Source organism: Schistocerca gregaria, chromosome X, assembly GCF_023897955.1.
Source record: "Schistocerca gregaria isolate iqSchGreg1 chromosome X, iqSchGreg1.2, whole genome shotgun sequence".
Classification (NCBI taxonomy): Eukaryota; Metazoa; Arthropoda; class Insecta; order Orthoptera; family Acrididae; genus Schistocerca; species Schistocerca gregaria.
Window position 1 is genome coordinate 680,836,882 of NC_064931.1, and position 25,839 is coordinate 680,862,720.

The 25,839-nt window shown below is 42.0% G+C and overlaps 1 protein-coding gene across 5 annotated transcripts in view; it reads right to left on the reverse strand.

The window, feature by feature from the left end:
* LOC126299616 (inner nuclear membrane protein Man1) overlaps positions 1-25,839 on the reverse strand; it is a 315,326-nt gene that overhangs the window by 177,421 nt on the left and 112,066 nt on the right. For all 5 annotated transcript variants that reach the window (XR_007552835.1, XR_007552834.1, XM_049991654.1 and 2 more), the window contains one exon: positions 8,699-8,739. Coding sequence is in view for 3 of the 5 variants with exons in the window: in XM_049991654.1 (XP_049847611.1) it covers positions 8,699-8,739 (41 nt within the window). In the remaining 2 variants the exon portion in view is untranslated. The remainder of the gene's footprint in view (positions 1-8,698; positions 8,740-25,839) is intronic.

A 25,839-nucleotide genomic window follows, 5' to 3' on the forward strand; every position in this document is an offset into this window, starting at 1 on the left:
CACACAAACAAAAAAAAGCCACACAAACAAAAAAAAGCCACACAAACAAAAAAAAAGCCACACAAACAAAAAAAAAGCCACACAAACAAAAAAAAAGCCACACAAACAAAAAAAAAGCCACACAAACAAAAAAAAAAGCCACACAAACAAAAAAAAAAGCCACACAAACAAAAAAAAGCCACACAAACAAAAAAAGCCACACAAACAAAAAAAAGCCACACAAACAAAAAAAAAGCCACACAAACAAAAAAAAGCCACACAAACAAAAAAAAAGCCACACAAACAAAAAAAAAGCCACACAAACAAAAAAAAAGCCACACAAACAAAAAAAAGCCACACAAACAAAAAAAAAGCCACACAAACAAAAAAAAGCCACACAAACAAAAAAAAGCCACACAAACAAAAAAAAGCCACACAAACAAAAAAAAGCCACACAAACAAAAAAAAAGCCACACAAACAAAAAAAAAAGCCACACAAACAAAAAAAAAAGCCACACAAACAAAAAAAAGCCACACAAACAAAAAAGCCACACAAACAAAAAAGCCACACAAACAACAAAGCCACACAAACAACAAAGCCACACAAACAACAAAGCCACACAAACAACAAAGCCACACAAACAACAAAGCCACACAAACAACAAAGCCACACAAACAACAAAGCCACACAAACAAAAAAAAGCCACACAAACAAAAAAAAGCCACACAAACAAAAAAAAGCCACACAAACAAAAAAAGCCACACAAACAAAAAAAAGCCACACAAACAAAAAAAAGCCACACAAACAAAAAAAAGCCACACAAACAAAAAAAAGCCACACAAACAAAAAAAAGCCACACAAACAAAAAAAAAGCCACACAAACAAAAAAAAGCCACACAAACAAAAAAAAGCCACACAAACAAAAAAAAAAGCCACACAAACAAAAAAAGCCACACAAACAAAAAAAAGCCACACAAACAAAAAAAGCCACACAAACAAACTACACAAAAAAAACTACACAAACAAAAAACCACACAAACAAAAAAACCACACAAACAAAAAAACACACACAAACAAAAAAACACACACAAACAAAAAAACACACACAAACAAAAAAACACACACAAACAAAAAAACACACACAAACAAAAAAACACACACAAACAAAAAAACACACACAAACAAAAAAACACACACAAACAAAAAAACACACAAACAAAAACACACACAAACAAAAAACACACACAATCAAAAAACACACACAATCAAAAAACACACACAATCAAAAAACACACACAATCAAAAAACACACACAATCAAAAAACACACACAATCAAAAAACACACACAATCAAAAAACACACACAATCAAAAAACACACACAATCAAAAAACACACACAATCAAAAAACACACACAATCAAAAAACACACACAATCAAAAAACACACACAATCAAAAAACACACACAATCAAAAAACACACACACGGAAAGGGCGGTTGGGATGTAGCTGACTTAACTGCGTCACTCTCCAGACGGCTGGATAATGAACTAATACTCAGTACGTGTTGTGCAGCCTTCGTCATCGCATGCATTCTCCATGGAAATTTAAGGAAACTCAATGTTGATGTGTGTTTGTACTGGACCATTATTCCTTCCCATGTAAATTGTCTGGTTGACTGTTTCTGCACATTTTCTGTCCTTACTTTGTTGAGAGAACATCGATTTTGGTGTGTGTTGTGTTCATGTAGCAGGTGAAAGATGGGTCGGAGACACATTTGCTGGTTCTCTAGACATGAGAAGCAACTTAGTTGACTTTGTAAATTATAAGGATGATTTGGAATCTGTTTTATCACCAACATCGATATTCGCAAGTTGAAATATCAGCTTCCTCTACCCCCACCCCGTGAGATTCCACGTAATGGTCAATGGTCTTCACATACAACGTAAGTTTCCAGTCACTCAGTGGCTTACAACATGCTCCACCTCGCTGCACCTAGCTTAAGTTTCGGGTTTCTAAATAAATAATTTCCAGTCTATATCTTCAGAATTATACTGTGCAAACGATACTGCTATGCAAGCTATATTGCTACATGCTTGATATTGAGAAGTATCACACAAATTGTATGATATTCTGGTAAACCATGTGAATATATGTATGTTCTTGTAATCTCTCAGTGTGGAGATGGGTGTACAAAGCAAGCAAGCAGATCGGGGTCAGAAACAGCGACGCATTTGTGCTGAGGAGAATTGACTCAACCTTTATACAACAGTTCGGAGAGTGATCTCGATCCACTGAGAGCCCTCTGGTCATGCGTCGGACCAATCTGTGTGCAGGGGCAGATGACTTGTGACCGTTGGCTGTGGTGGATGACTGCCCAAGTGACTTTTACTCCCGCCAAAATTTTCTCACCATTTTCTTTGGGTAGGGAGGGAGGTTAGTGGAGGTAGGCCAGATGACCTATTTTCACACACCATCTATCGCCATCATCTTGAATAAATTTGGCAACAACGCAACACGGTGCCATGTCCTAGTTGCCCTACTAATCACAGCACCTTGGTCCAGTCAGAGTTAAGCATATGACCTTCGTTGAGGCTGGGCTCTGCAACTGCAGATTTCTTCATCTGGTTGAGGTTAATGCTTCTCACATGTTCCAAGTGGCACTGAGAAATACACCACTGCGTCTGGTCGATGTACTGTTTGTCACATTTGCAACTGTTGCTATAGACCCCGGTGTCTATAGTCATAATTTGTCTTTCACTGAGCCGGGCACATTTTTGATTTTTGCCTATGAACGAAAAATGGTTCTGATGTTATTTTTCTCTACAACCATGGCAAACTTGGCTATGGGTGGTCCAATGTATGGAAGGGACACCAGACACTTCATGTTCTTTTGGGCCATCTTCTTCCTTCTTCTTTTTCAGCTGGAGAGCGCGTATTATCTGTGACGCTGAGTAGCCATTCCTACAAAAGGTTTTCTGAAGAATACTCATGTCTTTAACATTAGTGCAGTACAATAATCATCATGTAAAAATGGGTCATCTGTCTCCATTGCTATTGAATGTGCAATGAAAATTGAAGACATTTTTTGTAGATCATCACTCAACAACAGTAAAGCATTTTATACTATCCAAAGTGATGAGCGGTACCTGACGTCCAGAAGGTGGCAGGCAGCACAGCACCACTGCAGTAGCCACTACAGGTAGCCAGCAAGTGGGCCCTGGAGAGCTGTGATGCATGCAGTGTACAGAGGCAGGGAACCTGCCAAAAAATCCTTCGCAGAAAATTTTATTGGACGGAACTGTTATTACACGTGTGTCAGAAAGTGAAATACATTGTAGCTGTACTATCATTACACTAAAGACTTCAGCATCCAGATGAAAGATGCTATAAAAATTTAGGCAATGCGCTGTTTCAAACGTGAGACACTGCATTCAGATGGCACACTGTTTCTGCTACACACATCATAACAACTCTAATAGATGATGAGACTTCCTCCAGGAACCGCCACAGCCTTAAGTGTTGCCAGATTGTGCAGATAGCCAGACTTAGTGTATTATCAGCATAACCAGTTTATTTGTGCCTTTGTATAATAGGTGCAGACCAATAATCTGCAGAGTCCAGCTGCCGGCCAGGTTTCATGTTACACATCGTGCATCTGATAGGTTCCTACATTTTTCTAGGATATGGCTGATTATTAGGACTACCCCGTAAAGGCACTGGGGAAGGTTCTCTCGTCATAATGTATGTCGGTGAGTAAACATGGTATGGCTGAAGGGGCTGCAGCACAGCACAGAACAGAACAGAACAGAACAGCACAGCACAGCAGTCTCTTTTCTTGAGATGTAATATGATGTGACAGCCTCATATCTTTATTTGTCTCTTTTATCATCTGATTTTTTAGATGGGTATTGATTTCCCAATCTCCTTCTCATTATCCAAGGTATAGAGTGATAGATGTGTCCTGTCAGCTTGGGGAATTGGACTGTCAAAAGTGCCATCATGGCAGCCTCTTTCCTCAAATGGTCATTTGCTGGAATGTCAGCGTGACTTTGTATTCAAAGAAATACAGTAATAGCCTCTGTCCTGTTGAAATTGTATAGTCTTTGGATGATAAGATAGTGGAGGGTGAGGGGGTGGCAGTTGGTTATTGTGTATATGCTGCTTAGGGAATCATCACAGATGAGAGCCTCTCTTATGGAAGAGTTTTAATATGGTTGAGAACTCTGGTGTGTAAATACTGTTTTCATTCGAAAGTTCAAAATTTTTTTTTTATGAATATATGTGTATCCAATTCTGTTACTGCCCTGTGTATATCTGGATAAACAATGCATAGACTTCTAGAATGAAGTAAAACTTATGGTGGTACATTCTAGGGTCTATATTATCCATGGTATCATACTTTAAGTTGTAGGTATCACAAAGAAACTAATCGCTTTTGGGTACACCTTCAAATCATTGGGGAAATCAGTAGCTTACATCTAACATTGTCAAAATATGCCACTGCTGTTCACCCTGTTTTCAAGCAATTACTGAGTAAGCAGATGCTGGGGCTCTGAAAAAGTAAAAGATAATAGGAATTATCTGGCATATGGCTGATGTTAACAATATACTTAATTAAATGTTGTTGGCACTGTACAGTATTTTCAAAGTTTTCTGAATGTGTAAGAGACCCGATGTGTTTGGTGCTGCCGCCCTATGTGCCACACACAGTGTCAACTCAAGTTAATCATCAGACATTTTTGTCAACCATCCAGTTCTGATGTAACAGTTGTAGAATCATTCAAAGAAAGTCTCTGCTCAATAGTGTGGAATTTCATGCAAGATTAGTTGGGGGCATCTTTAATCTAGTGAGTATACTCTGGGACACCTATGGATTAGCTGCATGTAGTATGGGTGGATAGTCTTTCGAAGTAGTTATAAACACTTTTTCCGAAAATTGTCTCAGGTGGCTAGTTCAACAACCACATGCAATGCACATATTTTATGCCTTTTAACTACAAACCGGCTGACCTTAACAACAGGCTGACCTTAACAACAGTCTGAATACTGACTAATGGAATAGTGATCATGGTATCATAATGACAATGGTTACTAAATTAATAAAATATTCCAAGCTATTACGCCATGGTCAGACATATCTCACATTAAAGACAAACATTTTGTCTCCATCTGCGGATGACATTTTCAAGGGGGATTGTAGCTTCTTTGAGTGTCTCATTCACACCTTGGCTCGCAGTTCAGCCAAGGTGTGAAGCAGACACTTAAAGGAAATGTCCTCTGCAGATGAGTCAGTAGTGAGCCACAGTATGAACTGGACATTCAAAGAAGCTATGAGCCCCCTTGAAAATGTACTTCGCAGATGGGGACAAAACATTAGGTTTTAATGGGATAGCCATCCAATTACAGAATAATAGCCAAGAATATTTTATTAATTGTGACATTTTACAATGGTTACTAAAGTTAATAAATCCATCACAAAAGTTAGAGGCATTTTATGCTTGAAAAAGCAGATAATCAGTTGCTAAACAATTAATGGACATCATTTTGTTCAAAGATTACAGACGATGAGGAATTACAGGCAACACCCAAACACTCTTGGGAAGTGTGTGCTGAGTAATTGGATTAAGGATTGAAAAGGCACACCGTGGTTTAATAACAAAATTTGGAATATGCTGAGGAAACAGAGATTGAGGCAGACTCAGAAATTCAGTTATCCAAAAAAAGACTGATGTGCGAAGATGGTGACAACTTCCATTGCAATACTTTAGTGAAAGATCTTGCTGAAAACATGAGAAAATTCTGATTCAGTCACATATTGACCAGTATGGGATGGGAACTGAAGACAGTGATAGGAATGATGAAGTTTCCATTTTTGTGTTTAAGAAATCATGGATGCAGGAGGATCGTACAAACATACCATCATATGACCATTCACAGACTCATTTATGGAGGACATAGGCATTCCTAGTGAAGAGAACCAACTGACAAGAGAGAGGGGGGCGACAGGGGGGAGAGGGAGCAGAGAGAGGGGGGAGAGGAGGGGGAGAGGAGGGGTGAGAGAGCTAGGGGGTGAGAGAGGGGGGGGGGTGAGAGAGGGGGGGTGAGAGAGGGGGGGTGAGAGAGGGGGGGTGAGAGAGGGGGGTGAGAGAGGGGGGTGAGAGAGAGGGGGTGAGAGAGGGGGGTGAGAGAGGGGGGGGTGAGAGAGGGGGGGTGAGAGAGAGGGGGTGAGAGAGAGTGGGGGGAGAGAGGGGGGGAGAGAGGGGGGTGAGAGAGGGGGGAGAAAGGGGAGAAAGGGGAGAGAGGGGGGAGAGGGGGAGAGGGGGGAGAGGGGGGAGAGGGGGAGAGGCGGAGGGAGAGAGGGGGGAGAGAGGGGGAGAGAGGGGGGAGAGGGGGAGAGGGGGAGAGGGGGGAGAGGGGGAGAGGGGGGGAGAGAGGGGGAGAGGGGGGAGAGGGGGGGGAGAGAGGGGGAGAGAGGGGGAGAGAGGGGGAGAGAGGGGGAAGAGGGGGGAGAGAGGGGGGAGAGAGGGGGAGGAGGGGGAGAGAGGGGGAGAGAGGGGAGAGAGGGGGGAGAGAGGGGAGTGAGGGGGAGTGAGGGGGAGAGAGGGGGGAGTGAGGGGGAGTGAGGGGGGAGAGAGGGGGAGAGAGGGGGAGAGAGGGGGGAGAGAGGGGGAGAGAGGGGGAGAGAGGGGGAGAGAGGGGGAGAGGAGAGGGGAGAGAGGGGGAGAGAGGGGAGAGAGGGGGAGAGAGGGGGAGAGGGGGGAGAGGGGGGAGAGGGGGGAGAGGGGGGAGAGGGGGGAGAGGGGGGGAGAGGGGGGGGAGAGGGGGGGGAGAGGGGGGAGAGGGGGGGAGAGGGGGGGAGAGGGGGGGAGAGGGGGGGGGAGAGGGGGGGAGAGGGGGGAGAGGGGGGGAGAGGGGGGGAGAGGGGGGAGAGGGGGGAGAGGGGGAGAGGGGGGAGAGGGGGGGAGAGGGGGTTCGGTTTTTTGGGGGTGGTGCCTGTGGGGTGTTACAGGTGTGGGGGTTGGGGGGGGTGGGGTTACGGGTGTGGTGGCGGGGTCGTGGGGGGCGGGGTGGCGGGGTGTGTGGGGGGGATGCGAAGTGGGGGGAGGCAGTATGTGATGTGGATAGGGAAAGAATGGTGAAGGTAAGTAAGGTAATGCAATGCAATGGGGAACAAGTTAAGAGGCCAGTGGGATTGTGAAAGTGCAGGACATGTTGGAGAGAGAATTGCCAAGGGCATAATGCAGAGAAAATTATGCTGGAATGGAATGTTCAAATGGGTTGTGTAGTGAAGTAATGATTGAAGCCAACATTGTTGTTGTGTGCAGCATCTTCAGCAACTTTATGGTCAAGTTTGAGATTTACCACAGTTTGGTGGTGGCCATTCTGCATCTTCATCCTCCTCATACACCAAAAGCTCCCAAACAGTATGTGGCTGACCATCCCCTGCCACCCCCCCCCCCCCCCCGCCCCCTCTCATACCACTTGCAAATGGTATGCAGGAAGAAAGATTGCCAGTGCACTGCTGTATTACCTCGAATTTCTCGAATTTTCTTCTCATTGTCATTCGGCAAGATTTGTGTGGGAGGAAGTAATATGTTGTGCAATTTTTCTCAGAAACTGCTGAAAATTTCAATAGTAGACACTAAACCTTTCTGTGATGAACACCACCTCTCTTGTAATGTCTGCCACTGGAGTTTGTTAAGCGTCTCTGTAATGCTCTCATGCCTACAAAGCACGTCCATGATTAAACGCACAGCTCCTCGTTGGATCTTCTCCATCATCTGTCTCGCGTGTGACCTAATGAAGATCCCAGGCTGATGAAAAAAATTCAAAAATTGGTAAAACAAGTGCAATGTAAGCCACTTCCTTAGTGGATGAGACATTTCCTTCAGATTCTTCCTATGTATCTCTGTCTGGCACTGCTTTTCCTACTATTGTTTTGTGTGGTCCTTCCAACCAAAGCTGCTGTAGATCCATCAGGTTGTACAACACACTGACAATATCACTTCAATGAACAATTTTCCGCCACTGTAGTTTCAGTAAGCTACATTGAAGTTGACAGTTGCTGCAAAATTGCAATTCTGCAACCTTGCACATGGAGACAGGTAAGATTCTGCTGAACAAGAAGTAAGGACCCAGAGTCTTATTGAATTAACATTTTGTGGACAAGGTCCTAGAACGTAAGTGACGTATTCTGTACACAGAATGATGGAAACAAGAACACATGTATCTGTGAAAGGCAAAATGAAACAAATAAAGTAGGTAACAAAAAATTAACAAGAGGTAATGAGACCTAAATGGTTCCACAAACCATTAGTTTATTTAACACAGCACTGTGCAGCGTTCAAATGAATGGTAATGGTAACACACCAGGATACTATGTAACTATGTTTCCTAATTGAAACTGAAAATATTTTTTTTATTACTGTTGTTGCTGATGTTTTGTAATTTACTACTACTACTCTGTTTGTAGCTGAATGTAAAATGGTCATTTTGCATTAACATTTCCTATATGGACATGGTTACTCATTTCCACTATGTTACACACTTCAAAAATCACTAAAACTACCAAATCTCAAGTCTTTAACACTTTTTCCTTAACTGCCCTTATAAAGTAACATTCACACACATGCAGTTAAAACTGAATCTAAGAATGAACTTAAAGAGATATACACCACATCAAAGGATAAAAATGATCCAGAGAATGTTTACTCACCGAGGAACCTGCTTGGTTTGAACAGATGGGGTAATTGTTTCCTGCAAAAATTTAACACAAATCACTGTAAGATGACATGACAATAATATTCATGTTTGTTATGCATTATATGTTACTAGGTTTCCACACTAGCAGATTCATGAGAATAACCAAGTCACACAACCGATAGAAGTTGGAAAAGGGATTATTTATGTAGTCTACTAACAACACCTCTCACTTGTCACAACACAAGATAAAAGGAACAGATTTCTCTATTCTCTGAAGTCTATACCTAAATAATATCCTGAATAAAATTTGACAAAGGAGACAAGCATCTATTTAGCAGCCACTGATACAGGAAAAATTCAAGCAGGTTCAAGACACACAATTTTAAAAGAGAAAAAGGTTTCAGCTTTCTTATTTTTAAAAATTCCTTAATCAGGATGTAGGGGATAATAGCCAATATAAAGAAAGAAAGAAAGTGAAAGCAGTATAGGTGGCAAAGAGAAGTACTAGAGAACTACCAAGAGCTATTTGTATCAGTTGGTCTAATGCGAGTGCTAAACTCAAGAAGTACTTTAATGCTGCCTAACTGCAAAAAGAAGATACATAACATCAGGAAAGCAGAAATAAATATGGTTCAGAGAGGTCCATATGGTAAAACAGGCATTAAGAAGGAAAAGATAAAAATATGGCAGTAGGTAAATGCAATCGTGTAAAAAATATATATAACTGAAGTTAAACAATGAAAACAAAAAGTAGAAAACAGTAGACTTTCTAATAGCACCAGAGCCCATAAATGGACTTTGGTATGTGTTTCACCAGATGAACCATTTTCAGTTGGATACCAACTCCTAACATTGGTACTTCCAAAGTCACTACTGATATGATCCACATCTGATCAGCGTCAGTATATGAGCTGTTGCTAAAGCAGTTTGTCTTTCTAACCAATGTATTCAAAGCTGACATGTCAATGTAAAATGCTGGACCAAACTTACAGGTCAGTTGACAGATTATGTGTGTTTTCTTACAGGGTGACATCCTCTTGATTACATATGTTTTTCCAGAGAGACTGGAGCATATAGTACCAGAAATATGCATAGGTAAGGTTTTACTACAGGATCAGTCAAATGAAGGAGGAAAGTGAACTTTTTGGGGTGGTGTGGAAGTGGATGGAGGATGAGATAGGAAGGGTCTAAATCCATCCTGGCATTTGCTTATGGTAGTAGGTCAACAGAAACCATCACAGTGTTATGAATGATTTGGTACAAACATCTAGAGAGTAAGTATTGTCACATCTCAGTTCCGAAAATTTTGGTTGGCAGCAATGCAGCATTACTAGTTTGGTAGTACTGTCAAATGAGAAAGAACAGTGCCTGAGCACCAGCCAGCATGTGCACATCATAATATGAAGTAAGTTCTGTTTTTCTCATCTTCACTGTAGTCTTGGTACAACTTAATTTCTACTTTTTTGCATACTAATTAAACTGGACTGTTCTAATTAATTTAGTGTTAACATCTTACAATGTTCCTGTTCACTAGAAACTCTAATTACCTGAAGGTGAAAACTTGTAAGTTTGAAGAAATCGAACATACGATAAATAAAAAAAAGAGGCAAGTGTATGTGGCTCTCAAGTAGTCACACATCAGTGTCGGATATCATTCCTATTCCTCATATCCAAAAAGCAAGGAAACAATCTAGGAAAAGTTCGAAATCAACCCACGTGACATCAAATCCACACAGACAAAAGTTGTAACAAGCAATTAAAGCGGAAGAGGATGCAGCTAATGAGAAGACGCGAAGAGCAGATGAAGTGTCCAAGGCTAAGAACCAAAAATCTAAAACCGCAGGGAAAAGATAACTAACATTGTCTAATTCTTCTTCCAAAGAGTCCAGTACAATGTTCCTTTATAAAAGTGAAAACACGTGCAACTGGAATTTTTTGTCAGAATCTGAGACACGACAGTGGCATGTCCACATTGATTACGTCTATACAAAAAGGTGATTTTGTAATTTGTCAATCAAGCAGGTTTTTCAATAAAAGGATTCCTAAAGCACTTCAGTCTATCAAGACAATAGGGGATGTGTTTTTTCATAAGGACGACATTGTGGAAGAAACTTTCACATGCACTGCAATCTAGCTGGAGTGAATTCAGAGGTGCATTTGGATTTCGAGATGACCTGAGTAGCTACAGTGCCTTATTACAGTGATAATTTCGTATAATGTTGTCCATCATTTATTCAAGTTTTGTTACCAAATATCTGCATTAGAGTTGATGTATTATTTCATATTTACATATAAATGTTGGTATTTGAATCTTTATTATGCAATAAAAAGTTGTATCTTTCAAAACAATACTTTAGCCTCAATTTTCTAAAGTTAGAGATTGTTTCATGATCTTTTTCTCAAAGGGGCAAGTTTACTCATGAGTCTACACTTAACCCACCTAATGGGGCACACGTACACATTGCTGTACCCTTGGAAAACTACTATTTATGGATAAATTAATGTAAAATCATTTTGAGAGATGCATTTTTGAGACCAGCACATGCTTTAACTACAGTAAAATGTTTATATCTCTGGCTTACTTCCGGTACTTCCCACATGCTCTCACGGAAAATTTGTGTACACTTACCCCACCACAAAACTCTCCTTTCCGCCCAAAAAACACTGAGTTGCTGCACTTAACATATTATTTCCACAAATATAATTTAGTTAATGCTTGCCCTTTTAGTGCTACCAAAAAGTACAAAAGCTATCAAAACATTTATCTTCATAAATGCATTACAAAAATCTTACTTTTTGCAGTTACATACACAGTTATTTACATGGTGATTACACATACATACGTGATAGTCAATGGGCACTCTCAAATAAATCTAGAGGGGTGAGAATAAACATTATCTAATTTATGTTTCTGGATATTCAACTTTTTTTTAAATAGTGCATAAAATATATATTACTTCTAGTCTCATGACTGCTGCAGAGTCATTAACAACTGTGCCTTTTCACTGTAGATCATTACTTCACCAGAGTTCAGCATTTTTTAGTACTGGGCTGAAAACTGTCTATGCTGAAAGAGGTAAAATACACTTCTGGAAATTGAAATAAGAACACCGTGAATTCATTGTCCCAGGAAGGGGAAACTTTATTGACACATTCCTGGGGTCAGATACATCACATGATCACAATGACAGAACCACAGGCACATAGACACTGGCAACAGAGGATGCACAATGTCGGCACTAGTACAGTGTATATCCACCTTTCGCAGCAATGCAGGCTGCTATTCTCCCATGGAGATGATCGTAGAGATCTGGATGTAGTCCTGTGGAACGGCTTGCCATGCCATTTCCACCTGGCGCCTCAGTTGGACCAGCGTTCGTGCTGGACGAGCAGACCGCGTGAGACGACGCTTCATCCAGTCCCAAACATGCTCAATGGGGGACAGATCCGGAGATCTTGCTGGCCAGGGTAGTTGACTTACATCTTCTAGAGCACGTTGGGTGGCACGGGATACACGCGGATGTGCATTGTCCTGTTGGAACAGCAAGTTCCCTTGCCGGTCTAGGAATGGTAGAACGATGGGTTCGATGACGGTTTGAATGTACCGTGCACTATTCAGTGTCCCCTCGACGATCACCAGAGGTGTATGGCCAGTGTAGGAGATCGCTCCCCACACCATGATGCCGGGTGTTGGCCCTGTGTACCTCGGTCATATGCAGTCCTGATTGTGGCGCTCACTTGCACGGCGCCAAACACACATACGACCATCATTGGCACCAAGGCAGAAGCGACTCTCATCGCTGAAGACGACACGTCTCCATTCGTCCCTCCATTCACGCCTGTCGCGACACCACTGGAGGCGGGCTGCACGATGTTGGGGCGTGAGCAGAAGACGGCCTAACGGTGTGCGGGACCGTAGCCCAGCTTCATGGAGACGGTTGCGAATGGTCCTCGCCGATACCCCAGGAGCAACAGTGTCCCTAATTTGCTGGGAAGTGGCGGTGCGGTCCCCTACGGCACTGCGTAGGATCCTACGGTCTTGGCGTGCATCCGTGCATTGCTGCGGTCCGGTCCCAGGTCGACGGGCACGTGCACCTTCCGCCGACCACTGGCGACAACATCGATGTACTGTGGAGACCTCACCCCCCACATGTTGAGCAATTCGGCGGTAAGTCCACCCGGCCTCCTGCATGCCCACTATACGCCCTCGCTCAAAGTCCGTCAACTGCACATACGGTTCACGTCCATGCTGTCGCGGCATGCTACCAGTGTTAAAGACTGCGATGGAGCTCCGTATGCCACGGCAAACTGGCTGACACTGACGGCGGCGGTGCACAAATGCTGCGCAGCTAGCGCCATTCGACGGCCAACACCGCGGTTCCTGGTGTGTCCGCTGTGCCGTGCGTGTGATCATTGCTTGTACAGCCCTCTCGCAGTGTCCAGAGCAAGTATGGTGGGTCTGACACACCAGTGTCAATGTGTTCTTTTTTCCATTTCCAGGAGTGTAATTCCAGCACTGACTCTCCCTCTTCTACCGCTGCCCTCCACTGCTTTTCCAAGGAATGTAACAAGAGTGATAAGCCAAATTAAATGCAGAAGTTTGTTTCCCAGTTTAAATTTTTTTATATATATTCACTCTACATAATACAAAAGAAATCTGAACTGAAAAATATCTTCAGCAATTCATTTTTAAAGCTGAAGCTACATGACAGCAATTTGCATAGGGGATATTGGGGAAACACAAAAGTCTTTCTGAAGGAGGGGGGAAAAAACAGTAATGTCAAGCAGCACAGCTGCCTCACTTGAAATATTGAAGAAAACATACAATGACATGAAAGTAGCATTCTAAATTACGAGACAGAATGGCTGGACAATAGTTATTGGCATTAGAAGAAATTCTTAATACTGCCAATTGACACACACAAAAATAAAAAAAAAAACTAGCCAAACATTTGGAACTTTACTTTACTTTACTTCCTTCCTTCCTTCCTTCGAGTTTCAGAGTGGGCAAAAAGTCACAGACAGTACATTAGTAAACACTATTCCTGCCTAAGTGCAGAGGTGATATGAGGACAGAGTGAGAAGTAAAGAGAGATTAAGAAGAAGAGAGATGAAATGAATAGTGGAATTCAAAACTAAGAGGAAAATCACAAGATAAAACCAGAGTTTGGGTGATGGGGGGAAGTAAAATGTGATAAAGAAACTAAAATACAATATAGAAACTAAGTGAAAAATTGAAAATGGAATTAAAAAAAATAATATTGATGAAAAATGAAAGAGGGGAAACATTATATGTTAACTGAGGTTAAGACTAGGATGGTGTAGGGATGTGAGAATTTGTTGCAGGGAAGTTACCATCTCCAGAGTCGAAGCATATATATAGCGAGTGTGATGTAACAAGCACTCAGGTCACTTGAGATGTGCTGTAGGAAGCATGCTCAGCAACTGACTACTGGCTGTCCAAGGCCGAAAGTTGTTCTATGCCCATTCATGCACACACAAAGTTTTTGTGATGGTCACAATGCTATGAAATGAACAGTCAGTTGGTGAACAATGTGTCATGTTTCCTGACATTCAATGAATTACCCATGGCAGTAGTGAATGAGGTTTCCAAGGGACTCGACACTGTGGTTATTTGCTCATTTATCCTCATAATTGACAATCCAATAAAGGAGTTTTGCAATTAATATTAATAGAATTGGGTTAAGTGCTCTGATGCTATCACAAAAGACAATTTAAAAAGAACTGTTAACTAAGAAAGTCAATATAAGAATTTACAGGACACACACATGCGAGGGTAGAGTAGCGGAGTGAAGTGCGCCGGTAAAGGTTCCCCAAAGAATACAAGTTGGGGTGGAAGATGTGCTTGGTGGCTCTGTCTCCCTCACTGAACTGACACTAGAAGAGAATACCATAAAAAAGAAAAAAGTCATTCCATGTACCATGTGCAATAAGAGCAAATAACGCATCCATAAATTTCAAGTATTGGCTACAAAGTCACTACTAAAATGAGTGCTTTAATTCAAGTGGTAATATCCACTTTCCTACACAGAAAGTTTATATAATATAGAGAGCGAGAGAAAGGAGGGCTGTAGGTACATGCAGCGCAACAGTTGTACTGAGTGTACTGCCTCACAGTTTGACAACTTTGTATTGCCACCTTACGAGTCTCCCAAGAGGATTATTTCAACACCAAATTGTCATGTTTCACAACCGCATCTGTTGCACAGATGTCGATTTCATGCCTTATAAGTGCACGTCTTGCAGTCATAGCATTCCCATTCTACTGGAGAAGGTGGAGGTAAAGGTATGTTTCTCAAGTGCTCGTTTTGGCATTGCCGTTGCCATGCCATTTTATTCCTTACTGCCACGGGGCATCCTCTCTGCTCCCCCTTAGGTGTTTATTTCCAAGTCACATATACTTATGTTTGCCAAGGTGTAGTAACTGGCTCTCATGTAGATACACTATGTCATCAAAAGTATATGGACACCTATCTGAAAATGCCTTACAAGTTCATGGCGCCCTCCATTGGTAATGCTGGAATTCAGTATGATGCTGGCCCTCCCTTAGCCTTGATGACAGCTTCCACTCTGGCAGGCATACATTCAATCAGGTGCTGGGAGGTTTCTTGAGGAATGGCAGCCCATTCCTCATGGAGTGCTGCACTGAGGGGAGGTATCGATGTCGGTCGGTGAGGCCTGGCTCGAAGTCGGCATTTCAGAACATTCCAAAGATGTTCTATAGGATTCAGTTCAGGACTCTGTGCAGGCCAATCCATTACAGGGATGTTATTGTTATGTAACCACTCTGCCACAGGCCGTGCATTACGAACAGGTGCTCGATCGTGTTGAAAGATGCAATTGCTATCACCAAATTGCTCAACGGTGGGAAGCAAGAAGATGCTTAAAACATCAATGTAGGCCTGTGCTGTGATAGTGCCACACAAAACAACAAGGGGTGCAAGATCCCTCCATGAAAAACATGACCACACCATAACACCACTGCCTTCAAATTTTATTGTTGGCACTATATGCGCTGGCAGATGATGTCCACCGGGCATTTGTGATACCCACACCCTGCCATCAGATCGCTACATTGTGTACCATGATTCATCACTCCACACGTTTTTCCACTGTTCAATCGTCCAATGTTTACTCTCCTTACACCAACTGAGGCATCGTTTGGCATTTATTGGCATGAAGTGTGGCTTATGAGCAGCTGCTCGACCATGAAATCCAAGTTTTCTAACATCCTGCCAAACTGTCATAGTACTTGCAGAGGATCCTGATGCAGTTTGGAATTCCTGTGTGATAGTCTGGATAGATGTCTGCCTATTACACATTACGATCCTTTTCAGCTGTCAGTGGTATCTGTCAGTCAACAGACGAGGTTGGCCTGTACGCTTTTGTGCTGTATGTGTCCCTTCATGTTTCCACCTCATTATCACATCATAAACAGTGAACCTAGGATGTTTAGGAGTGTGGAGATCTCACCTACAGAGGTATGACCCAAGTGGCACCCAATCACATGACAACATTCGAAGTCTTTGAGTTCTGCGGAGTGCCCCATTCTGCTTTCTCACGATGTCTAATGACTACTGAGGTTGCCGATATGTAGTACCCGGCAGTAGGTGGCAGCACAATGTACCTAATATGAAAAACTTATGTTTTCGAGGTGTCCAGATACTTTTGATCACATAGTGTATCTACCATCTAGTTACAAAAGTAAAAATTAAGGATCAACCAATGTCCCATAGTAGCACCACAACAAAATGTCAGATTGTGAGCTCAGTTTCGGCACGGTCTTCAAGGGAACCCCAAATCACAGTCCATTGTAGCACTCCTCAGAGTGCGTGCAACATGAGTACGGCATCACAAAACAACAGTTATCATTGACATGGCAACGTTACCATTGGTGCAAGAGGAATAGGTCAGCTTTTACAATGAGTGTAGGTTGATCAACAACGAGAGCAGGAAGGACACAGAGGGTACAGATAGGATAGAGAAAGTGCTAGCTAATGTGCCAACTGCAAACTTTTTTTCTACACTAGAAAATGCGGATGCCAAATTTGAGGGTGGTATACAAGCAGTTAGGAAAAAGAAGGAGTAGGTACCATCCATCCCTATACCCAGGGGCAATACAGTTCTTGTCAAGGACTTGCAAGAACTCATAAAGTGGAAGTTGACAGCAGTTTACCATCATTGGACTACTAAAATACAAGCCGAGTCCATAGAGGACTATCAAAAGATAAGGGCAGAATTATAGGACCGAGAGACCAAATTCCACTCGTATTCAATGGAGTCAAAACAGGCACTTAGGATAGTAACAAAAGATCCTACAAATAGATGCAAGGACAGAAGATGTTAAAAGAGGCACTAGTTGTGGAATGATTCAAGCTGTCATCAGTACAGCAATTCTTGAAACCCACTCCGCCTGGGAAAGGATTGAACAGCCACAAGAAGGAGCCAAATCTCATGGCGGTGCTGGTAAACAACTACAACAACGAAGCACAAAGGGTGTTTAGACTAAGATATCTGCTTGGCTTCGGGTTAAGGACAGAGAGGTATGACAAACCTGAAGGTCCTGGGCAGTGTCACTGCTGCCATAAATTCAACCATACTAGTAAGAATTGTAGCACAGAGCCCAGAGTTCATTAGGTGGGCAGACCACCACCTGACGAAACTGTGTAAAACAGAGAGGAACACAACAGACATCTGCACTGCAACGGCTCACACTCAGTGTACTACCATGACTTCAAGGCTTACCACAGCTTGCAACAGAACCAGGGGCTATAGAAAGCAGCCACCACAGCTACTGCCACTTCCGGACAGAAAACTTGGCAGTAGGCAAAGTTCGAACTGCAGCTTGGTCAGTTTCTGGTACTTACGCGTCCGTGGAATGGTTGGGCTTCCCCCTCCACCTCTACTGTCACAATGATCTCTCCAGCAGTGTCACAGGTGTGCCCGCTCCCAACCCTGTTACCCTCACCACCCCAGGTGGCCACAGCTAGCAGAGATGCTGCCAGTGTCACTCCACATCCCACATAACCAACATCTCAGGAGGTGCCAGGCACCAGTAACGATCTCTGTAGTCTAATGCTAGAGTCTACAGCGATCAGATTTTTGTTGCAAGGATCAACCTGAACATGATAATACTGATGGTCAGTGGTCTGCCCTGAGTAGGATTGATTCATAAAAGTGACGATTCTTGCACAAGCTGCAATGGCACTGTTTGTTGATGGACTTTAACATAATTCCGAGTTTTTTAATACAACATCAGAATGTCTATGGCATTGCTGATACAGTAGTTCAATTACAGATGTCTCTAGACTGGCACACTCTAGATATTGCCTCTATCACAGACACACATCTATCGCTGACCGATCAATTCAATGTTCACAGTTACTCGGTCGATGGGGTCAACTGCCTCAGCATTTCTGGCAGTAGAGTTGTCATCCCTGTGAGATGAAAGATTTGACACCAGATTATCAATATGCAGCAGCGAAAATGGCAGCAGGCGGAGACTGAGGTGGTTTGCTGAGGCTGGTCCCTCCACATGGGTATTTGCTACTAAGGAGCCTACTCACATCCCTTACCAAGCCTGTTCAGGCCATATATCCTAGATATCTTCCTGTGCAGGGGACAGCCTTTGAGGACTGCAGCAATAGTTCACTATGAGCTGGATTCAAGACCACAGCCCATCTGTCCTGGAATGTGCCACCACCCATACGTCATATCACAAATGTAGACTGAAAGTGATGTGGGTTAGGCAGTCAAGTATCTGACAGATGTCCTCCAGACCCATGCTCGAGAGATAAGCACCAGGCTGACCACCAAACCTGTTCCTAGGGATGTGCACCCTGACTCCTGGGACTTATAGTCATTAAATGACACACGAGGAGGGAATGGCTGTAATACTGAGATCTCACCAATTCTCGTCTGCTTAGATGGCTGGAAGCCCAGGTGAGCTAAAGCTACAGGAGCATAGAGGCTTCTGCTGCGAACAATGATTCAAGACACAGAACAAGACATGAACCAAGCATTATCATGACAGTGCAGTAGGCTACTCCCAGGGTAAACAGGTCACTTTGAGGAGAAAATGGATTAGTTTACAAAGATGAGAAAAAAGATGAAGTATTGCAACATCATTAGAATCACAATTTCGAACTCATGTCATCATAGATGATAAGAGAGATGGGCAGGAAGAAGTAATAGTTCGACAGGTTGCTCAAGTCACAAAGACAGAATTTACACTGGTGTCCAAGCACCTTCTGTATGCCTACATTTGATGGCTACAAAACAATAAATCCCTTGGTCTTGGTAAGATCTGTGTGCCATACCTGAAGTACCAACCTCCTACCACAATCACATACCCCACCACTACATGCAACCAGTACCTCTCCCTAACCTACATCCCAACTGCTTGGCAAACTTACAGGTTATAACCCTACCTAAACCCAATAAGGACCTCCTACTTCTCCACAGCTATAGGCTTATTTCATGCCTGCGCTTTCTCCTGAAGGTACATGAGTGTCTTATCCACAGAGATCTCACCAAATTCCTGTGTGAGATCATCATCATCATCCCTGAGCCCTTTACATTCCATCCAGACCACATTATCATCCAAATGTTGATAGTTGCCTATGGAACCATGATTTTCTGCCAACAAGTTGCCACAGCTGTTTTGAGACTGTTACAGAAGTTGTACTGAGAAGCCCTTGTGCATCCTCCAAATAGTCCTATCTATCTCTCATATAATATCCACATTTTTTTGGAGCCCTGAAGAAAGATATCCATGCCCGCTGATTTACTTCAGATGAAGAGGTGCATGCCTGTGCGATCATGGTTCCATAAGTAACAGCAAACATTTTGGAGCCCTGAAGAAAGATATCCATGCCCACTGATTACTTCGGATGAAGAGCTGAATGCCTGTGTACAATCATGGTTCCATAAGTAACAGCAAACATTTCCCACAAAGGTGTCAACAATTTTGTCTCATAGTGAGATAAATGTAATAATAATAGTGGCAATTACTTTTGAAATAATAAACAGTTTACTTCTTTGTCCACATGTCCCTTTTTCACTTGACTGCCTCTTATATTTACTGAATTTTGTTTTGAACAATTGTTCCATGGAAGGAGACTATATTTTTTTATTTGTAAAATGTTTAACAAATGTTTTCAGAAATGAAATGCAATTAATGACATTAAATTAATATGGGGCTATGTGTTGGTAGATGAGGATGACTACAGTGAGTGTGAATACGGAGTACAGAACAGAACTGTTATTAGAATTCCTGGTACAATATTCTGTGATTAACTTTGTTAGAATGTAAAATCTGTAAGTTAAACTGGACTTACTCTCATTTAATCTTTTAAGGGTGTGTACACATACTATGGAGGAGTCCTTGTTAGTTTCTATACAGATTATGAAATGTAACTGACCGAAAGTATGAGAGACAATGTTATAAAAGTTTCACTATCCTTTCAGTCAATGATTACAATACAATTTGTTGTTATAATGGTCATTTGGCTATACATTGCCATCTTCAGATCTGTATAAGATAAGAAGTTTGTCAAGCTACATTATACAACTAATTAGAGAATTATATCTAATAAGCTGATGAGGCAATGGCCATGAGGAATTGATAATTTCAATGAAAAATTTTGTACTGCTATTATTGACAGAAATGAAACTCTTTCTGAATAATTAAGTGATTGACCTTTTAGAGATTGTGTACTGTACACCAGTGGAGCACCAGAGCTTATAGAGACTGGAGGCAAGCACGAGTTAATGCTATTTTAAAGCTGTACCAGGAACTGATACACAAAACTGTCGATACATATGATTTAGCTTAATGTAACACAACATTTTGCAGCATATTTTATATTAAACTAACCTGATTTGAGGTAGAACAGCTCCTCCATAAAAATCATTAACAATTTCAGAAACTATGATATGCAAACTTCCAAATTCACATTATACAGAAAGCTGTTTACAGTGGTGTTCTAAGATGAATAACTACTCTTGACTTTCAGAAAGCCTGATTTTTCCACATTACGAAATATTTGAACTGATGTGTAACTGGATTGATAAATTATATGGAGAACTCACAATGGGAGGCCACGACATTCGCTTCAGAGTTTTACTTCAAACTTCATACATTTTAGTGGTCCATTAGGACAACATAAGGCCCAAGTAGTAAAGCATACTGCCTAGGCAACTTAGAGAAAATCACAAGAGAAATTTTACACCTCGAATATGTGCCTATGCGTTGCGACTCCGAGCATGATCTGGTGGCAGTCACGTGATTAGCGTTCAAGCTCCATGATCAGTGGATCTGTGGCTTGTGGATCAACTCCAGCTCAGTTCTTTTTAATTACATATTTCTTTCAACTTTTGTCACACTATTTCACACACGACATCTGAAAGGTATAAGAATGAAAAAAACACGTTTATTTGCATGAACTTTGTTGAGTTCGTACATACCACATGGCACATTCTTTTGCCAGTTGAAATTGTACTTTAGTAAATGTGGAACACTATGCTTCAAGAGAACAATTTGTTAATATGTGCAACAAGTGATGTTTTCATAGTCAATGAAAGTTGTAAAGTATCAAGCAATCCTCTGGCAAAGAACTGTGTCGAAGTACAGTAAATCTTTTATTCACTTATGTAATGAAGTGAACTAATATTTCATGTGTTCTAGTTTGATGAGCATTTTCCCACAGCAATCAAAGAAACCACAGTTTCCCATGTCATGTGTCATGGGAAATGTCTCTCACCAAAATTGCACAATTTCAGGGGCAGAAGACTGAATGCCTGCTACTCACTATCAGCCAACTGATGTGAATACTCACCAAGCAAGCAGCACTGATGCCAGTAGCTGCTCCAAAATTTCACCTATACCACAGCCAAGACAAAGAATGGTCTGACTACAGGGCCCAATTAGAGGCACACTTTGCTACCTACAAAATAAAAGGTATGGAGTGTTATGCTTACTTTTTGTCCACCTCTGGTCCTACAGTTTATGAACTCCTTGTGACACTGTGAGGCAAAACCATTCCGAACAAAGTCACGTATAACAATCTTCTGAAACTGCTAGATAAATATTACGACAGCCGCAAGTTTTAAATTTTTTTGTCTGAAGCAGCAACCTGCTCAGAAAGTCAAACACTGGATAGCAGTTCTCAGAGGTCTCACCAAGCATTGCAGATTTCATATGTTTGTGTGGAATTAACTACAGTGAAGTAACATTACATGATGCTATCACACAGAATGTATCTGATGCAAGCACCCACGCTGCAATTCTAAAACTGCCTGATGCTCACTTAAAACAGTACTGTCTACAGTGGAATGTCAGACTATTGCAGACTCAGCTGAGGTTGATTTTAATGCTCCTTGTGTTTCAATTGTATGTAGTGTACCAGGCACTCACTCTCATTCACAGAATAGTGTTCATGTAGTTCAGAAGAGAGCTCAGACAAACAAGGCGTGTAGAAGCAAATATTTTCAGTCTCTCTGCACATGGTGTGTGTTACAAAAGTGTTGGAGAAAATCGTATCCTCAGTGCTTTTCTAGACATGATCATAAATATTGTCCTAACTGCTTTCAATGTGGACATGATGAATACATTCAAACTGAATGATGTGGCAGGAAGTGCAGGGGTGGCAGCCACTGTTGTTCTAGTGTGTGGCGACCACAGCTTCACTGTCACCAAGTGTTCACAGTGCAGGCAATGCGACCCAGGTGCAAACTGAACCAAAGTTTCTACATTGTGGAAAGCTTCCACTACAATACGCCAGCAGGGAAACAAATGTTTTGCTCATTTAAAAGTGGAATAACAGACAATTACGTTACAGTTGGACTGTGGTCCGTCTGTTTCCCTGATACATAAAGACATTTATGCCATAATCAGTAACCCATCACTACAGAAGCCTACTTTTATTTTGTCTGCCTATGATGGACAAGGAATTCCAGTCCTCAATATGTGTAGTTTGCCAGAAAATTTTCAAGGAGTGACAAAGTGTGTTTCTTTTCATGTACTCAATTCTAAAAAAACAGCGCAAACATATCCGAGTTAGATTCACTTGATTTATTCAGCATATGCATTCAGAACAATGTGTTACAAATCAGTGTTTCTGTGCCTCACACTAACATTAATGACTTGTGTAGTAAGTACAATGGACTATTTGAAGCAAGTAAATAAGGGGCATAAGACTTTCAAGTGCATATCACTGAAGGACAATGCACAGCTGTGATTTTTTCACACACAACCTGTCCCCCATGCAACATATGAGCTAGTTGCTCAAAAACTGTGACGTTGGAAAGGCAATGGGGTTATCAAAATGATTTCTGCAAGCCAATGGGTATCATCCTTGGTCATTCTGAAGAAGCCTTCACGTGGTTTATGTTTGTGGATTTACTGTCACCGTAAAGACAGCACACACACTGTAGTGGATTCTTTTCCTCCTCCATGTCCAGAGGAATTGACGGACAGACTGGGACAGTGCTGATACTTTTCAAAGATAGATTTGCAAGAGGCATACATAAAATTACTGCTGGACGAACAGACCATGCAACACTTTGTGATAAATACTCACTTAGGTTAGTTCCAGTTTTGAAGACTACCATTAGGAAGCACTTCAGCTTCTGCCATTTTCAAACAGTTCCTGGAACAGTTAACATCAAAGGTCCCTTCTCGGACTAACTACCTGGACAATATTGTCATCACGGGTCGTATGCCTGTGGAACATTTGTCAAATATGAACCGTTTGTTTCACTTTCTTTCTGCAGATGGGTTAAAGTGCAACAATGAAACTGCTCCGTCACATAATAAACACACAGGTTATATATCCAACTACATTCCATTTGGTTTCCATTAAGACATCTGCCAGTAAGGAGTCACGGGGAAGCTCAGCCAGTATATAAAATTTATTTCTAACAATATGCAAATTGCTGCTCCACTTAACTGGCTGTGCCAGAAAAATGTTCCTTATGTGTGGCTCAAGGAATGCCAGTTCGCGTTTCAGCAATTGAAAGACGCATTGCTAAGTCACAGGTGTCGGATTCACTTTGACCAGTTTAACCTGTTGTGTTAGCTGTGTACGCATCTTCTTATGGGTTGCAGTTGGCTCTCCTGTAACACTGTTTCTTCTGACAGCTCTATCGCTTTTACCTCAAAAACTCTTAAACTGTAGTGTAACTACAGTTAGCTTGAAAAAGAGGTACTTGCCATTATCTATGGTGTTACAAAAATTCAACCAGTATTTGTATGGTCAGAATTTCTATTTGTTGGCAGATCACTGGCATCTGACACCCTTGTTCAACCTTGCCAAGCCTGTTCCACCTCAGATGGTGCAAATATTGCAATGTTGGACTCTGATATAGTCTAATTATCAGTACGAGTTGCCGTACAGACCAACTGCCCAAAAGTTGAAAGTTAACATGTTGTCTCAGCTACCAAGTGGTACTGACATAGCATTTGATTCTCATGCAGAATCATGTTTTCAAATCGATTCTCATTATATTGAATGTCTTCAAAATTTTCCTCTGAACATTTGGCACAATTCTTCAGGTAGTTTTGCAGCATGTGTGCCACACGTGGCCACACAGTTTGAAAGAAGTTTCCCATCCAGTGAGATGACACTATTTTTCGCATTGTCAATCACTTTTCACGCAATGCTGTATGCTACTGCATACAAGGAACAACGACGTACAGGTTGTGATTCCTCAATCCCAATTGTGGTAAGTTCTGTCTTTACTGCACCAAGGTCACTGGGGCGTAGTTCACATGAAGCAACTTGCCAGCCATCATTCTACTTGACAGAGCATAGATGCTCAGCTTGGGAAAATGACCACAAGTTGGAAAGTTTGTACGGAACAATTGTCAGCTTCGCAGTGACCTTTCTTGAGTGGCCACATCCATTCAGACCTTGTCAGCACATTCATATCAATTTTGTGGGTCCATTCTGGAACACACAATGTTTGTTAGTGGTAGATGCTTACAATACATTTCCTTTTGCTGTCATCATGACATCCACTGCAAGTATGGTATTGGATTTGTCTCCTATTTTTTGTCTGGAAGGACTTCCTGAGGTCACTGTCTCAGACAAAGGTCCACAATTTGTATCACCTGATTTTCAACAGTTTTGTGCCGCCATTGGTGCACACCATGTGGCTACTGCACCTTTTCACCCATAGTCTAACAGTAAATATGAAAGGTTCATTCAAATGTTCAGAAGTCACATGGACAAACTGTTCCTCCCACTCAAAGGGTCCAGCTCCAAAAATTTTCCTGTCCTCCTACCCCTCCTTGCCACATGATGGGAAGTCACTGGCAGAATGTTACATGCCCCAAGGCACCGTACCCTGTTATACCTTATTTGTACACTACGGAAACAATTAGTTCTGCATGGTTGGACGAAGTTTCAACTACATGATGAAGTGTTTCACAAAGTCCTCGGCAAGCAATACTGTTAGGAGCTTGGAGTCATTACCAAGGCAATCACAGATTCGTCGTATGTCGTCCACAGTCCTGCTGGGCTACTGAGTTGCCACCAATACCAACTGCGCAGTGCATGCACGTATATCGGTGATTCTGCTTTAGAATGTTTGTTCACAGACCAAGCACATCGTTGCAGTCCTCATCTGTGTCATCGGTGCTGGCTCCTGTCCAGCTGCTGCAATCCATAGTAAAGCCACCCCCAGCAGCTGATCATGCCACTCCAGAAGATCTCCTGCCATCCAGCCAACGCCAAACACAGCATATGCATCTACATCTACAAGACTACTCTGCAATTCACATTTAAGTGCTTGGCAGAGGGTTCATCGAACCACAATCATACTATCTCTCTACTATTCTACTCCCGAACAGCGAGCGGGAAAAACGAACACCTAAACCTTTCTGTTCGAGCTCTGATTTCTCTTATTTTATTTTGATGATCATTCCTACCTATGTAGGTTGGGCTCAACAAAATATTTTCGCATTCGGAAGAGAAAGTTGGTGACTGAAATTTCGTAAAAAGGTCTCGCCGCGACGAAAAACGTCTATGCTGTAATGACTTCCATCCCAACTCGTGTATCATATCTGCCACACTCTCTCCCCTATAACGCGATAATACAAAACGAGCTGCCCTTTTTTGCACCCTTTCG